The sequence below is a fragment of the Bufo gargarizans genome, chromosome 1 (assembly GCF_014858855.1).
Source record: "Bufo gargarizans isolate SCDJY-AF-19 chromosome 1, ASM1485885v1, whole genome shotgun sequence".
In the NCBI taxonomy this organism is placed as follows: Eukaryota; Metazoa; Chordata; class Amphibia; order Anura; family Bufonidae; genus Bufo; species Bufo gargarizans.
The window spans coordinates 558927291-558946107 of NC_058080.1; the positions used below are offsets into that span (position 1 = coordinate 558927291).

The 18817-nt window shown below is 43.3% G+C and overlaps 1 protein-coding gene across 2 annotated transcripts in view; it reads right to left on the minus strand.

Moving 5' to 3' along the window:
• The window catches only part of ADGRD1 (adhesion G protein-coupled receptor D1), a 909072-nt gene that overhangs the window by 291872 nt on the left and 598383 nt on the right, over nucleotides 1-18817 (minus strand). For both annotated transcript variants that reach the window (XM_044275622.1, XM_044275624.1), the window contains one exon: nucleotides 14277-14343. In XM_044275622.1, coding sequence (XP_044131557.1) covers nucleotides 14277-14343 — 67 coding nt within the window. The remainder of the gene's footprint in view (nucleotides 1-14276; nucleotides 14344-18817) is intronic.

Consider the following 18817-nt stretch of genomic DNA (forward strand, 5'->3'; position numbering starts at 1 on the left):
GGTCCCGTAACAGAGGATCTGGCTTCATGTCAGCAGAGAATCAGTCTGCATGTCATAGCAGAGAATCAGGCTTCACGTCAGCCACCACTGCAACAGTCCATTGTCATAAATTTAGGCCCAGCACCCAGGCAGAGGAGAGAGGTCCCGTAACAGACAATCTGGCTTCATGTCAGCAGAGAATTAGTCTGCATGTCATAGCAGAGAATGAGGCTTCACGTCAGCCACCACTGCAACAGTCCATTGGCATATATTTAGGCCTAGCACACAGGCAGAGGAGAGAGGTCCCGTAACAGAGAATCTGGCTTCATGTCAGCAGAGAATCAGTCTGCATGTCATAGCAGAGAATGAGGCTTCACGTCACCCACCACTGCAACAGTCCATTGGCATATATTTAGGCCTAGCACACAGGCAGAGGAGAGGTTCATTCAACTTTGGGTAGCCTCGCAATATAATGGTAAAATGAAAATAAAAATAGGATTGAATGAGGAAGTGCCCTGGAGTCCAATAATATATGGTTATGGGGAGGTAGTTAATGTCTAATCTGGACAAGGGACGGACAGGTCCTGTGGGATCCATGCCTGGTTCATTTTTATGAACGTCAGCTTGTCCACATTGGCTGTAGACAGGCGGCTGCGTTTGTCTGTAATGACGCCCCCTGCCGTGCTGAATACACGTTCAGACAAAACGCTGGCTGCCGGGCAGGCCAGCACCTCCAAGGCATAAAAGGCTAGCTCTGGCCACGTGGACAATTTAGAGACCCAGAAGTTGAATGGGGCCGAACCATCAGTCAGTACGTGGAGGGGTGTGCACACGTACTGTTCCACCATGTTAGTGAAATGTTGCCTCCTGCTAACACGTTGCGTATCAGGTGGTGGTGCAGTTAGCTGTGGCGTGTTGACAAAAGTTTTCCACATCTCTGCCATGCTAACCCTGCCCTCAGAGGAGCTGGCCGTGACACAGCTGCCTTGGCGACCTCTTGCTCCTCCTCTGCCTTGGCCTTGGGCTTCCACTTGTTCCCCTGTGACATTTGGGAATGCTCTCAGTAGCGCGTCTACCAACGTGCGCTTGTACTCGCGCATCTTCCTATCACGCTCCAGTGCAGGAAGTAAGGTGGGCACATTGTCTTTGTAGCGTGGATCCAGCAGGGTGGCAACCCAGTAGTCCGCACAGGTTAAAATGTGGGCAACTCTGCTGTCGTTGCGCAGGCACTGCAGCATGTAGTCGCTCATGTGTGCCAGGCTGCCCAGGGGTAAGGACAAGCTGTCCTCTGTGGGAGGCGTATCGTCATCGTCCTGCCTTTCCCCCCAGCCACGCACCAGTGATGGACCCGAGCTGCGTTGGGTGCCACCCCGCTGTGACCATGCTTCATCCTCATCCTCCTCCACCTCCTCCTCATCCTCGTCCTCCTCGTCCTCCAGTAGTGGGCCCTGGCTGGCCACATTTGTACCTGGCCTCTGCTGTTGCCAAAAACCTCCCTCTGAGTCACTTCGAAGAGACTGGCCTGAAAGTGCTAAAAATGACCCCTCTTCCTCCTCCTCCTCCTCCTCCTCCTGGGCCACCTCCTCTTCCATCATCGCCCTAAGTGTTTTCTCAAGGAGACATAGAAGTGGTATTGTAACGCTGATAACGGTGTCATCGCCACTGGCCATGTTGGTGGAGTACTCGAAACAGCGCAACAGGGCACACAGGTCTCGCATGGAGGCCCAGTCATTGGTGGTGAAGTGGTGCTGTTCTGTAGTGCGACTGACCCGTGCGTGCTGCAGCTGAAACTCCACTATGGCCTGCTGCTGCTCGCACAGTCTGTCCAGCATGTGCAAGGTGGAGTTCCACCTGGTGGGCACGTCGCATATGAGGCGGTGAGCGGGAAGGCCGAAGTTACGCTGTAGCGCAGACAGGCGAGCAGCAGCAGGATGTGAACGCCGGAAGCGCGAACAGACGGCCCGCACTTTATGCAGCAGCTCTGACATGTCGGGGTAGTTGTGAATGAACTTCTGCACCACCAAATTCAGCACATGCGCCAAGCAAGGGATGTGCGTCAAATTGGCTAGTCCCAGAGCTGCAACGAGATTTCGCCCATTATCACACACCACCAGGCCGGGCTTGAGGCTCACCGGCAGCAACCACTCGTCGGTCTGTTGTTCAATACCCCGCCACAACTCCTGTGCGGTGTGGGGCCTGTCCCCCAAACATATGAGTTTCAGAATGGCCTGCTGACGTTTACCCCGGGCTGTGCTGAAGTTGGTGGTGAAGGTGTGTGGCTGACTGGATGAGCAGGTGGAAGAAGAGGAGGAGGAAGCCGAGAAGGAGGAGGTGGCAACAGGAGGCAAAGAATGTTGCCCAGCGATCCTTGGCGGCGGAAGGACGTGCGCCAAACAGCTCTCCGCCTGGGGCCCAGCTGCCACTACATTTACCCAGTGTGCAGTTAGGGAGATATAGCGTCCCTGGCCGTGCTTACTGGTCCACGTATCTGTGGTTAGGTGGACCTTGCTACAGATGGCGTTGCGCAGTGCACACTTGATTTTATCGGATACTTGGTTGTGCAGGGAAGGCACGGCTCTCTTGGAGAAGTAGTGCCGGCTGGGAACAACATACTGTGGGACAGCAAGCGACATGAGCTGTTTGAAGCTGTCTGTGTCCACCAGCCTAAATGACAGCATTTCATAGGCCAGTAGTTTAGAAATGCTGGCATTCAGGGCCAGGGATCGAGGGTGGCTAGGTGGGAATTTACGCTTTCTATCAAATGTTTGTGAGATGGAGAGCTGAACGCTGGCGTGTGACATGGTTGAGACGCTTGGTGACGGAGGTGGTGGTGGTGGTGTTGGTGGTACATCCCCTGTTTGCTGGGCGGCAGGTGCCAACGTTCCTCCAGAGGCGGAGGAAGAGGCCGAGGCGGCAGCAGCAGAATAGGCCGAGGCGGCAGCAGCAGAAGAGGTAGCAGGGGGAGCCTGAGTGACTTCCTTGGTTTTAAGGTGTTTACTCCACTGCAGTTCATGCTTTGCATGCAGGTGCCTGGTAATGCAGGTTGTGCTCAGGTTCAGAACGTTAATGCCTCGCTTCAGGCTCTGATGGCACAGCGTGCAAACCACTCGGGTCTTGTCGTCAGCACATTGTTTGAAGAAGTGCCATGCCAGGGAACTCCTTGAAGCTGCCTTTGGGGTGCTCGGTCCCAGATGGCTGCGGTCAGTAGCAGGCGGAGTCTCTTGGCGGCGGGTGTTCTGCTTTTGCCCACTGCTCCCTCTTTTGCTACGCTGTTGGCTCGGTCTCACCACTGCCTCTTCCTCCGAACTGTGAAAGTCAGTGGCACGACCTTCATTCCATGTGGGGTCTAGGACCTCATCGTCCCCTGCATCGTCTTCCACCCAGTCTTGATCCCTGACCTCCTGTTCAGTCTGCACACTGCAGAAAGACGCAGCAGTTGGCACCTGTGTTTCGTCATCATCAGAGACATGCTGAGGTGGTATTCCCATGTCCTCATCATCAGGAAACATAAGTGGTTGTGCGTCAGTGCATTCTATGTCTTTCACCGCTGGGGAAGGGCTAGGTGGATGCCCTTGGGAAACCCTGCCAGCGGAGTCTTCAAACAGCATAAGAGACTGCTGCATAACTTGAGGCTGAGACAGTTTCCCTGGTATGCATGGGGGTGATGTGACAGACTGATGGGGTTGGTTTTCAGGCGCCATCTGTGCGCTTTCTGCAGAAGACTGGGTGGGAGATAATGTGAACGTGCTGGATCCACTGTCGGCCACCCAATTGACTAATGCCTGTACCTGCTCAGGCCTTACCATCCTTAGAACGGCATTGGGCCCCACCATATATCGCTGTAAATTCTGGCGGCTACTGGGACCTGAGGTAGTTGGTACACTAGGACGTGTGGATGTGGCAGAACGGCCACGTCCTCTCCCAGCACCAGAGGGTCCACTAACACCAACACGACCATGTCCACGTCCGCGTCCCTTACTAGATGTTTTTCTCATTGTTATGGTTCACCACAACAACAAATATATTATTTGGCCCAATGTATTGTATTCAAATTCAGCGGGATATAAATTTGAGGCCTAGTATTTAGGCGCTGGGTGACCGGTATGGATTTAGTGACAGAATTAGACTTGGAAATGCACAGAAGCGTGTGTGTGTGAAGTTATTCTGAATGACCCAATGTGCACCTTGAATATTATATACCCTTTTAGGGATAGATTTCAAATAGCTCTGATATAGCAGAAACCACTAAATTATGAAATTGCTAAATTGGGAATTGTATTTCAACCCAGAACAAGAAATGTGCTTGAACGGACACTAAATAACTCGCCCAGCTACAGCACTAACGAGAGATTTAGCAGGATATAAATTTGAGGCCTAGTATTTAGGCGCTGGGTGACAGGTATGGGTTTAGTGACAGAATTAGACTTGGAAATACACAGTAGCGGGTGTGTGTGAAGTTATTCTGAATGACCCAATGTGCACCTTGAATATTATATACCCTTTTAGGGATAGATTTCAAATAGCTCTGATATAGCAGAAACCACTAAATTATGAAATTGCTAAATTGGGAATTGTATTTCAACCCAGAACAAGAAATGTGCTTGAACGGACACTAAATAACTCGCCCAGCTACAGCACTAACGAGAGATTTAGCAGGATATAAATTTGAGGCCTAGTATTTAGGCGCTGGGTGACAGGTATGGGTTTAGTGACAGAATTAGACTTGGAAATACACAGTAGCGGGTGTGTGTGAAGTTATTCTGAATGACCCAATGTGCACCTTGAATATTATATACCCTTTTAGGGATAGATTTCAAATAGCTCTGATATAGCAGAAACCACTAAATTATGAAATTGCTAAATTGGGAATTGTATTTCAACCCAGAACAAGAAATGTGCTTGAACGGACACTAAATAACTCGCCCAGCTACAGCACTAACGAGAGATTTAGCAGGATATAAATTTGAGGCCTAGTATTTAGGCGCTGGGTGACAGGTATGGGTTTAGTGACAGAATTAGACTTGGAAATACACAGTAGCGGGTGTGTGTGAAGTTATTCTGAATGACCCAATGTGCACCTTGAATATTATATACCCTTTTAGGGATAGATTTCAAATAGCTCTGATATAGCAGAAACCACTAAATTATGAAATTGCTAAATTGGGAATTGTATTTCAACCCAGAACAAGAAATGTGCTTGAACGGACACTAAATAACTCGCCCAGCTACAGCACTAACGAGAGATTTAGCAGGATATAAATTTGAGGCCTAGTATTTAGGCGCTGGGTGACAGGTATGGGTTTAGTGACAGAATTAGACTTGGAAATACACAGTAGCGGGTGTGTGTGAAGTTATTCTGAATGACCCAATGTGCACCTTGAATATTATATACCCTTTTAGGGATAGATTTCAAATAGCTCTGATATAGCAGAAACCACTAAATTATGAAATTGCTAAATTGGGAATTGTATTTCAACCCAGAACAAGAAATGTGCTTGAACGGACACTAAATAACTCGCCCAGCTACAGCACTAACGAGAGATTTAGCAGGATATAAATTTGAGGCCTAGTATTTAGGCGCTGGGTGACAGGTATGGGTTTAGTGACAGAATTAGACTTGAAAATACACAGTAGCGGGTGTGTGTGAAGTTATTCTGAATGACCCAATGTGCACCTTGAATATTATATACCCTTTTAGGGATAGATTTCAAATAGCTCTGATATAGCAGAAACCACTAAATTATGAAATTGCTAAATTGGGAATTGTATTTCAACCCAGAACAAGAAATGTGCTTGAACGGACACTAAATAACTCGCCCAGCTACAGCACTAACGAGAGATTTAGCAGGATATAAATTTGAGGCCTAGTATTTAGGCGCTGGGTGACAGGTATGGGTTTAGTGACAGAATTAGACTTGGAAATACACAGTAGCGGGTGTGTGTGAAGTTATTCTGAATGACCCAATGTGCACCTTGAATATTATATACCCTTTTAGGGATAGATTTCAAATAGCTCTGATATAGCAGAAACCACTAAATTATGAAATTGCTAAATTGGGAATTGTATTTCAACCCAGAACAAGAAATGTGCTTGAACGGACACTAAATAACTCGCCCAGCTACAGCACTAACGAGAGATTTAGCAGGATATAAATTTGAGGCCTAGTATTTAGGCGCTGGGTGACAGGTATGGGTTTAGTGACAGAATTAGACTTGGAAATACACAGTAGCGGGTGTGTGTGAAGTTATTCTGAATGACCCAATGTGCACCTTGAATATTATATACCCTTTTAGGGATAGATTTCAAATAGCTCTGATATAGCAGAAACCACTAAATTATGAAATTGCTAAATTGGGAATTGTATTTCAACCCAGAACAAGAAATGTGCTTGAACGGACACTAAATAACTCGCCCAGCTACAGCACTAACGAGAGATTTAGCAGGATATAAATTTGAGGCCTAGTATTTAGGCGCTGGGTGACAGGTATGGGTTTAGTGACAGAATTAGACTTGAAAATACACAGTAGCGGGTGTGTGTGAAGTTATTCTGAATGACCCAATGTGCACCTTGAATATTATATACCCTTTTAGGGATAGATTTCAAATAGCTCTGATATAGCAGAAACCACTAAATTATGAAATTGCTAAATTGGGAATTGTATTTCAACCCAGAACAAGAAATGTGCTTGAACGGACACTAAATAACTCGCCCAGCTACAGCACTAACGAGAGATTTAGCAGGATATAAATTTGAGGCCTAGTATTTAGGCGCTGGGTGACAGGTATGGGTTTAGTGACAGAATTAGACTTGGAAATACACAGTAGCGGGTGTGTGTGAAGTTATTCTGAATGACCCAATGTGCACCTTGAATATTATATACCCTTTTAGGGATAGATTTCAAATAGCTCTGATATAGCAGAAACCACTAAATTATGAAATTGCTAAATTGGGAATTGTATTTCAACCCAGAACAAGAAATGTGCTTGAACGGACACTAAATAACTCGCCCAGCTACAGCACTAACGAGAGATTTAGCAGGATATAAATTTGAGGCCTAGTATTTAGGCGCTGGGTGACAGGTATGGGTTTAGTGACAGAATTAGACTTGGAAATACACAGTAGCGGGTGTGTGTGAAGTTATTCTGAATGACCCAATGTGCACCTTGAATATTATATACCCTTTTAGGGATAGATTTCAAATAGCTCTGATATAGCAGAAACCACTAAATTATGAAATTGCTAAATTGGGAATTGTATTTCAACCCAGAACAAGAAATGTGCTTGAACGGACACTAAATAACTCGCCCAGCTACAGCACTAACGAGAGATTTAGCAGGATATAAATTTGAGGCCTAGTATTTAGGCGCTGGGTGACAGGTATGGGTTTAGTGACAGAATTAGACTTGAAAATACACAGTAGCGGGTGTGTGTGAAGTTATTCTGAATGACCCAATGTGCACCTTGAATATTATATACCCTTTTAGGGATAGATTTCAAATAGCTCTGATATAGCAGAAACCACTAAATTATGAAATTGCTAAATTGGGAATTGTATTTCAACCCAGAACAAGAAATGTGCTTGAACGGACACTAAATAACTCGCCCAGCTACAGCACTAACGAGAGATTTAGCAGGATATAAATTTGAGGCCTAGTATTTAGGCGCTGGGTGACAGGTATGGGTTTAGTGACAGAATTAGACTTGGAAATACACAGTAGCGGGTGTGTGTGAAGTTATTCTGAATGACCCAATGTGCACCTTGAATATTATATACCCTTTTAGGGATAGATTTCAAATAGCTCTGATATAGCAGAAACCACTAAATTATGAAATTGCTAAATTGGGAATTGTATTTCAACCCAGAACAAGAAATGTGCTTGAACGGACACTAAATAACTCGCCCAGCTACAGCACTAAGGACAGATTTAGCTGGATATAAATTTGAGGCCTAGTATTTAGGCGCTGGGTGACAGGTATGGGTTTAGTGACAGAATTAGACTTGGAAATGCACAGTAGCGGGTGTGTGAAGTTATTCTGAATGACCCTATGTGCACCTTGAATATTATATACCCTTTTAGGGATAGATTTCAAATAGCTCTGATACAGCAGAAACCACTAAATTTTTAAATTGCTAAATTGGGAATTGTATTTCAACCCAGAACAAAAAATGTGCTTTGACGGACACTAAATAACTTTCCCAGCCACAACAGGACAGCGGTAACGAGAGATTTAGCGGGATATAAATTTGAGGCCTAGTATTTAGGCGCTGGGTGACCGGTATGGATTTAGTGACAGAATTAGACTGGGATATGGCCAAAAAATAACCACACTATTGCTGGTTAAATGCACTTGGTGATGGGCGCAGCTTGCCCCTGATTTAGTATATGGCCAAAAAATGAACAGACTATTGCTGGTTAAATGCACTTGGTGTCACAGCTTTACCAACCACACTACTGAGGGTTAAATGCACTTGGTGTGACAGCTTCACCCTGATGTAGGCTTTAGCCAAAAAACAACCACACCATTGAGGGTTAAATGCACTTGGTCGCAGCTTGTGCTGGCGCACCACAAGACACAAAATGGCCGCCGATCACCCCAGAAAAATGTGACTGACAAACGGTCTGGGCAGCCTAAAAACAGTGAGCAATTGAGGATCAGCAGCTCAATGATCCACAGCTGCAGATCGATCAGTTAATCAAGTCCTTTGGAGGAGTTAATCTGCCTAATCTCGCCCTACTGTCGCAGCCGCAACCTCTCCCTACGCTAATCAGAGCAGAGTGACGGGCGGCGCTATGTGACTCCAGCTTAAATAGAGGCTGGGTCACATGGTGCTCTGGCCAATCACAGCCATGCCAATAGTAGGCATGGCTGTGATGGCCTCTTGGGGCAAGTAGTATGACGCTTGTTGATTGGCTGCTTTGCAGCCTTTCAAAAAGCGCCAAGAAAGCGTCACAAAAGCGCGAAGAAAGCGACGAACACCGAACCCGAACCCGGACTTTTACGAAAATGTCCGGGTTCGGGTCCGTGTCACGGACACCCCAAAATTCGGTACGAACCCGAACTATACAGTTCGAGTTCGCTCATCCCTAGTCATAGCACTATATCGAATATATTAATTTTTTCAAATATTCGTAATATTCTAAAACAAGAATATATAGCAATATAGCGAATATTCGAAACGAATATAGAGCAATTTAGCTAATATAGTGCTATAATCTGTTTTTCAATAGTTGAAATTTTTTTCCAATCTGAACTTCAGATGAGAAAAAAATTACAACTATTAGACAAAGAAGATTATAGCACTATAATAGCTAAATTGCTCTATAATAGTTTTTTTTTATATTCGCTATATTTCTATATATTCTTGTTTTAGAATATTACAAATATTCGAAAAAACAAATATATTCGATATAGTGCTATATATTCGTTTTTTAGAATATTCATCATTTTTCCCATTTATTGTCATGATTCCTCCCTGCTTCTTGCTTGTGGGCTAATGAATCATTGGCCCACAAGTAAGAAGCAGGGAGGAATCATGTTTTTACTCGGCAATTGAAAATTTTGCAATAAAAATTTGCATTGCGAAAATTCGCAATAAAAAACATCTCGAATATCACTATATTCTAAATATTCACAAATTTTCGAAGTACCTATATTCGCGATAAAAATTCGCAATTTGAATATTCGTCATCAACACTACTTACAACTACTAGGTGTCCAAGCTGGACACGTGGCACGAACTGGCGCTCTATGCCTTGAAGGTGCTGGCCTGCCCTGCCGCCAGCATTTTGTCTGAGCAGGTATTTAGTGCTGCTGGTGGCATTATAAAAGATAAGCGTATCCGCCTGTCAACTGAAAATGCTGACAGGTTGACTCTTATGAAAATGAACAAGGCCTGGATTGACCATGACTTCTCGACTCCACCAGAGGAAAGCGGCTGAACATAAAAGCACTTTAAATGTGTTGTTTATAATGTACTAAATACACTGTATTCCCATATACCCCTCCACCACAAAGAAGGGTATATGGTTGAATCTTACTTTTCTCATCCTTCTCCTCCTCTTCCATCATATCAACATGTTTATTTGTCACATATAATGCCCTCGCATATACAGTATGTCCTTCGCATATAAGGTTTTACAGGGTCAGCTTACATGCAGGCCCTCATATATAATTTTTTAGAGTCAGCTCAGCTGCAGGCCCTCGCATAGAATTTTTTAGAGGGTCAGCTCACCAGCAGGCCTTCACCTACATTCTTTTACTGGGTCAGCTCACCTGCAGGTCCGCACCTAAAATATTTTACAGGGTTAGCTCACCCGCAGACCTGCACCTAAAATCTTTTACAGGGTCAGCTCACCTGCAGGCCCTCACTTAATTATACCTAATAAGTAATTTGCGCGCATGCTGCCTTGCTTGGATGTGGTAGCCGTAGCTGTTTCTCCGGTGCCCTCTCTGGAATCGAACCATGATTCCCCCGTTACCTATGGTCTACATGGTTTGAGCTGAAAATAACATTGAAAGTTGATAGGGCAGACATCCGAATGGATCGTCGCCGCCACAGGATGTGCGATTGTCCCCAGGTTATTTAGAGTCACCAAAGAGGCAGCAGGCCCTCGCCCATAATGTTTTAGATGGTCAGATCAGCAGGCCCTTGCTTCAAATGTTTTTGAGGGTCACCAGCAGGCCATCAATCATAATTTTTCAAGGCTCTGTATCATGCCCTCCTTTATGTGTAACAAAGGGTGTATTGAAGTGCCAGTTCCTTGTAATTTTTGGCAGCCCTTTCACTTAGTGCATAGGCTTTATGAGTGTAGGAGTCCCACTACATGAACAATTGTACCACTATGTGAATGAGGCCCTCCTTTATGTGATATATACAGGTTGTATCAGAGTGCCTCTTCCTTGTAATTTTTGTCAGCACTTGCACTTTATATACAAGTAAATATATAAGAAAGCATGATGCAGGGGGAGAAACAGAACTGGATCGCATATCCACAATGCTATGCTTTGATCTAACTTCTCAGCGCTATAATAAAGTGTACAGGCCCCCATACTACATGCTGTACAAGAGGCATTAGTGTACATTTTGATCAAAAGGCATAAGCCCACTCACCATGCCAAGGTTGCCTCTTTGAGCGGGACCTACTCTGAAAAAGGCGCAGCGACCATGCAGTGACGAGGTGGCGCTGCCCTAGTAGGCGGCGGGACCCAGGGGTTAAACAGCACCTCTGCTGTCTGATTATGCCACCCATGGCACTGGGTCCCACCAACCCGCCAGCACAGCGCCACAAAAACAAAGGCCACCACGCAGTACTGCACCATGTGAACAGTTGTCTAACACAACATGTCCACCACTATCAGGAGCTACAGGTCAATGACCACTATATGCAGACCTGTGTGAATAAAACCACCTGTGCCGAATGGCAGGAGTGCTGATACCAGTAATAAAGAAGAAAAGACTCAAATAATGATGCAGGGGGAGAAACATCCCATTCAGCACAGGTGGTTTTAATCACACAGATCTGCATATAGTGGTCATTGACCTGTAGCTCCTGATAGTGGTGGACATGTTGTGTTAGACAACTGTTCACATGATGCAGTACTGCGTGGTGGCCTTTGTTTTTGTGGCGCTGTGCTGGTGGGTTGGTGGGACCCAGTGCCATGGGTGGCATAATCAGACAGCAGAGGTGCTGTTTGACTCCTGGGTCCCGCCGCCTACTAGGGCAGCGCCACCTCGTCACTGCATGGTCGCTGCGCCTTTTTCAGAGTAGGTCCCACTCAAAGAGGCAACCTTGGCATGGTGAGTGGGCTTATGCCTTTTGATCAAAATGTACACTAATGCATCTTGTACAGCATGTAGTATGGGGGGCTGTACACTTTATTATAGCGCTCAGAAGCGACTTAGATCAAAGCATAGCATTGTGGATGTGCGATCCAGTTCTGTTTCTCCCCCTGCATCATATAAGAAAGAATGTTTCCTATAAATTTTTCCTCTAAAATAAAAAATTTTCTTCGGTTCTGTGCGAATTATTGTCAGTCTGTAAAATTGGCCACTATTCAGACAACATCGTTCCCAGCAGCGACCTGCAAGTACAAGATGCATCCAGACATCCTTCCCATGCTGTTCCAGAACCGTTTCGGTGGTGTTCCCCTAATTTCTGACATTTTCCTATGAACCAGGCACCTTCCTCTCTTCAGAGTAGGGGGTACCTGGTTTAATGCTCGGGTTCTCCCATTGACTTTCATTATACTCGGTTACTTGGTTGAACACCCGAACATCCCGATGTGTTCGGCCCGAGCCCCCGAGCACTACGGTGCTCGATCAACACTAATTGCATCTTGTATTGATGGAGAGAGCTATATTTACAGGCAATGTGCTGCTGTGATGCTTTTTGCAACCTAAAATAGTATGTACGAGTTCTATTGATAGGTCCTGCTTCTTTGTGATAATTTCACAATAGTTTGCCTGTATAAAAATGCACATCCATAAAGCTAACATACACGCTGCAAACAAAATATGGCAGCACACTTCTATGCAAACAATAGAACTATGAAATAGAGATTACTCTGGACTACGTGTACATTGGTACTGTACCTACTATACATGGAAAATAGAAGCTCTATTTTTGATCAAATATGTGTTGAACCCATCTACCAACGTCAGGGTGGCTTCTGCAGATGCCACTAGCAGAGAGTAGCTACCTCCTTTTAGATAAATCACTGCCCGCCCATCTGCCCAGGGCTTCTAAGCAGGGTTTAAATATAGCTGGTGCCTACACGATCCTAAACATTGTTTGTAGGCTTAAGTGAGGCCCAGGAGAGGCAGTTCTGATAGTGTTAGGTACCCATCTGCAGAAGCCACCGTGATGGGTCTGACAAACATTTGATCAGAAATGTGTGCAAAGAGCTTCCATTTTTCATATATAGTAGGCATAGTACCAATGTACACGTAATCCCAAATAATCTCTAATCCCTAGTCCCTATTTATAAGAGTGTGCTGCCATATTTTGTTTGCTATTTGTATGAAAATGTGTGCTAAACTCTGATATGATGTCATAATATTATAAAATCTACAACTCCCCTGAATGTGCAATAAGTAAGCAAATAAGAAGAAAACACACAGGCTAGTACCACAACATACTCAGGCTCCTCCACCGTACACATGTACCTGTTAAGATACACAACAAATATTAATGATGTAGTTGATTGCGACTGCAAACTTTCCATTTAGGACTTCTGCCAACACTGACCCAGCAACCATTGATTGGCTTGTGTGAAATGCTGGTTGGGGTGTTGGACAGTGCATTTGCCTGCAGCTTTTGCCTATGGTGGCTAATGTTATTTGTCGCTATTTTGACTTAAAGGGGTTGTTTCACTTCAGCAAGTGGCATTTATCATGTAGAGAAAGCCAAGCCACCTACTAAAGTATTATGATTGTCCATATTGCCTCCTTTTCTGGCTTCATTCATTTTTCCTTCTGACCAGCCAATATCCTTCTTCCTGATTGGCCGTCAAGCTGATTGCAAAGCATCGTGGGAAAGCCTGTTGGTCAGGGTCCCACCCAGGGTCATCTGATCGTGTCTTCATTTCCCCTGCCCTGGTTCCCTCACTAGCAGTGATGAGCGGCAGGGGCAATATTCTAATTTACGATATTTCACAAATATTTGGGTGAATATTTGTCATATATTCACGAATTCGTGATCTCCAGTCATTATTTTCTTGATTGCGAAAATCGCAATCTAAAAATTCACGATAAAAATTTGTGATACGAAAATTATCGATCAACACTACTCCTAAAGTCAAAGATATTGCAGCCTTCTCATTGGCCCACAAGCAAGAAGCAGTGAGGGATCATGGGTACTGATGAAAAAAAAAAAAAAAAAAGAGAATATTCGTGATTATGAAGCTATAGCACTATATTCTAGATATTCGCAAATTCTCAAAGTGCCAATATTCATTATAAAAATTTGCGATTAGAATATTTGCGATCAACACTACTCCCTAGTGTACTTAATTTTGAATATAAAATAGGAGGCACAGTTTTGTGTAAATCTTCCAAAACAAAACTCCAAAGATTACTTTGGTGATCAACACTACTCCCTAGTGTACTAAATTTTGAATATAAAATAGGAGGCACAGCTTTGTGTAAATCTTCCAAATGAAAACACCAAAGATTACTTTGTTTGCAAGTAGAATTTTTTGGGGAAACTCGAATGAAGCTGATAAATTTTGAATCAATTTGCTCATCCCTAAACTGGACTATATATGAAATTATAATCTGTACTATACACTTACTTTTCCCCAACTCCATAGCTGTCCAGCGCAGATGTTGCAGACACAATGCAGATAACCAAGGAAGAACCTGAAACAAAAGGAGGAATCAAGTTATCTGAATTTGAGAGATAAATAATTTAGTTTTACCATAGTTTTCACTCAAGAAGTTATCTTAAAGGAATTGTCTCATCTCACCGTTCATCTCACCGTTACTAAGGCAAGATGAGAAATAGTCCCAACCACCTCCTGGCCGGGAAACAGAGTGCTTCTTTTGGTACATTGTGACGGTACATATAAATTACTTTGTAATTTATACATTTTTTTGCATCGCTAATATAGAAAAAAAAAATTACATTGTTTTATTGCTTATACTGTACAGATTTCTCACTGAATAACATTTTAAATGTGTTGTTCATGTTATTTTGGTTGTGTGGATACCTAATGCTTCAATGTTTTTTTCACAAAGCCACTTAGTTATCATTTTTGCCTTGTGACATGGTGCTCCATCATACTGGAAGAGGCATTGTTCATGACCAAACTGCTTCTGGATCACTGGGAGAAGTTACTATTGAAGGATGTTTTGATACCATTCTTTATTCAGGGCAGTGTTCTTAGGCAAAATTGTGAGTAAGCCTACTCACTTGGATGAGAGAAAATCCAACACACATGGATGGTCTCAGGAAGCTTTAATGTTGGCATGCACAATTAAGCAAAGTCTTTTGGAGGATGGTCTGGTGTCAAAATGGGCAGAAAAGCACTCACTTCTCTCCAAGAAAAACATCAAGGACTAACTGACATTCTGCAGGAAGTACAGAGATTGGACTGCAGAGGACTGGGGGAAAGTCCTTCAGGCTGCTTGGGGCCTCTGGAAAAATTATTGTCTGGAGAAGAAAAGGCGAGCATATCGAGACCTTGAAAAAGAAGGGCCAACACTGAAAATATTAAGGGCTTGCTCACACGTCAGTTATTTGATCAGTTATTTCCATCAGTGATTGTGAGCCCAAACCAGGTGTGGGTCAAAAACACTGAACAGTTGCAGATCTTTTCATTATACCTCATCTCTGTGTAACCTCCACTCCTGGTTCTGCTAAATTATCCCTGTTGCTCGGGCTGTATAATAAATTTGGTGCATGGCTAGACAATTTTCTCCAACTTTATACCAACTATTGGTTGGCTTAGTTTGCGACAGAGTTGTGGCCTCTTCCACTTTCCTATTAAGCCATGCCACCCATCCTACCTATGGTATACAGCGCTTTTACTGTGATTTCAATAAAATCATGCAAATGTGATTTTGCTCCAGTTTACATCGATGGATGGTTCTTGAGGAGGTATGTGAGATGGATACCATGCAGGTTGAGGTTTGGCTGCTTCACTGTGAAGTTTTGGGGATATATTCTCTAAAAGGCTGAGTAAAAATGGTGCTTTTAATGTCTATTTGCAGATGGTAAGTAACGATAAATACTCCAGCGTTTATAATGGAAAAGAATAGGTATTTATTGGATAGTGCGGCTGTATAATACATGTGATGTTTCGGACACACTCTGGCCTTCATCAAACTGGTGCCGCTTGGTAGATTGATGTCCTGGGAAATAGGCGTGCAGCAAAAAGTGCAACAGCACTAAGGGAAAAGGCACCAGTTTGATAAAGGTGTGAGTGTGGCCGAAACATAACATGTATTATACAGCCGCACTATCTAATAAATACCTATTCTTTTGCGTCATAAACGCTGGAGTATTTATCGTTACTTTAAGACTGAGTGGGAACCCGACTTCCAGCAGCAAGCAGACGGCAGAGTGCCACAAAGTTTTATTAATATATTTGCAGGTGGTGTTATTATTCACAATGTACACCTGTCAAATGTCTACATTTAGGATTTTTTTTAGGAGTAGAGAGTTTCAGTAGGGATTATGGGTATCGTCTAGTATTTATTCTAAATATTATTTATGTCCTTGGATATTATATAATGTGTTTAGGTATGGGGTATACCATAGATTTCTGAATCACATGACATTCGCTATTTAAGCTGTTCAAGTGATGAGGTGCTGGACAAAGGGTGTGAAGTGCCCAAAACTTAGATTTTGCACGCTCTGGAACTGTGTCTATGTATGAATTGTTTTCATGCCATACTGCCTGTTATCCAGTTTATAGATTAAAATACTGCTACTGCTGCTCTATGTTATGCTACTGTTGTTGTAGTTGCGGTTGTTGTAGTTTCTTTTAAATTCAGAATATTGAATGTTTTTCAGGGATTGAGGGAACTTTGGGAACATGCATGATCTGAAACACATGGGTGAAATTTATCAAAACTGGTGTAAAGAAAAACTGGCAACCAATCAGATCCCACCTTTCATTTTACAAATAAGCTCTGAAAAATGAAAGGGGTAACCTATACACCAGGTTAGATAAATCTCCCCATGGTATATATCATGATAGTCAGTTTTATTAATATATGAAATTCTAGCTGTTCCAAATTCCTCAAATTTGCGACTCTTTATAGAAAGATTCTAGGTGTAGAATCATTAGTAAATCTAGGCCAGTACGTTTTTTCATGCAAGATTCTTCATCAAGCAGGACAAGATACTCTAGGGCAGATCTACTAATCCTCTCTAAAATGTGGACAGCATACAGCAGCCTAAAGATGAACTAAATCGATCACAGTGGCTCAGGCTGTATAATAAACTTGGTGCAGGCATAGACACTTTTCTCTGACTTTATACCAACTATTTGTTGGCTTAGTTTTTTTTTATACCAGAATCATGGCCTCTCCTCCTTTACCATTAAGCCATACTATTTTCCATTAAGACATAACCCCTTTGGTCACCTGTCATGCCTCTGTTAAAAAAGCCTTTTAAACAAAATCATGGCAAACCATGATTTAGCTCAAATTTGCATAGAAGCCTATTAGAAGTAATAGGGGACATTTATCATTTGCGGTTGTTTTCATGTCAGTTTTAAATCTGTCTTTGCCATGTGTGCCTGCACCAAATATATGAAATTGTGCACCATAATAATATAATTGGAGTGAGTCAAATGTGGTTTACACCTTTAGGTGTAGAAGTGCTGTACACCATGGGGTTGCCTTGTGTAGGTTACAACTTTTTTTTACAACTTTTGCAAAAGTCACACATAGTAAATGAGCCATAATCCAGGTCTAATCTCACTTTTAGCCCTTAAACATCCCCTTTGAAAAGTTGTGAGGAACACCAATGTAAAAATTTACCAAATATTACAGAAAATTGTGTAATTGTCGTGAATTGTGACTTTTTTAAGCCACAAAACTGACATATCGGATTTTATAAATGTCCCCCAATTTTTGAATCATTGTAAATTCAGGGCCACCTTGCCATGATTGCGCAAATTGTGGCAAAAGCACATCAAATTTGCAACAATTTGCACAGAACCATGTTATTTCATACAAAGGTTTATGGTGTTTGCAGAAAAAGCATGGAGCTTTGTTGTGACTTTGCACAAATCATGGCAAAATGTGACTAAAATAGGACCTTAGCTTACATCATAGTCACATGGCAAAAGTCCTTTACCAGTATTGAAGAGAAGTGCTGCAATCCCCTGAGGAGCCAGGGTGGAGGATAGGCGCGGTATTGGCTCTGGATGAAAAAGTCTATCCCAGTAGCATTCCTTACACCATTTCTCCCTAGGACCAGATCAGGTAAAGGAGAGCGCAGGACACACCCTGATGATGGAGCTCCTGTCTGATTGTAGCTGGGTGCCAATGGTGTTGTAGTTTTTGGTGTAGGTTCAAGGCAGAAGATGTGGGTGCTGTGGTCAGCAAATGGTGTTCAAGTTAGTAAACAGACCAGATGTAGCAGAATAAACTTCTCTCTTTACTGAAGTGTACAATGAGGGTTGTAGTACAGTTTCAGAACACCGTTCCAACAATATACAGTGCAAATCTCCCCAGAGACGTTTGTATGGGTACAGGTCCAAAATACTCCTAATATTTTTCTCTGCAGAATCTGAGGCTGGCAGTAATGCTTTGGGGAATGTCTGTAATTTGCAATTCAGGGATACAGGGTTTATGTTACCAGGTCGTGTCTAACTGTGGATGGTGTCTTAGCAGTATTCCACTCACAGCAGTAAAGTCTTTCAGCCTTTAGGCAGCAATGTTTGACTCCATTTGCTCATCTGCTACAGATCTTGGAACAACTATCCTCTATCTATTTTCCTGGAGTGCTGCAATTTATAGATGGTTCATCCAGAGATGGTTAGTCTCTGCAACTTGAGGCCTTGTGTCATGTGGACAACCTCTCATTTCCTCCACAAACTCAAGACTGAACTAGTGGTGGAGCTTAACAGTCTAGACCTCAGTTTTCTCTAGAGGCTGTATCAGGGTTGGTAAACCTTTTTGAGACCCATGCGAAAACCATATTGAGTATGGTACATGACATTAACATACCAATAAATGGTATTAAATAACATGACAAACATTAAAGAACAAATCAATTTTAAAGAACCCAGCTCTGGGTTACTGCAGAAGGAGTACACAGACTGGCAGAAGACCATAAAAGAGTAGGACAAAAAACTGAGGAGGCTGGAGGAAGTCA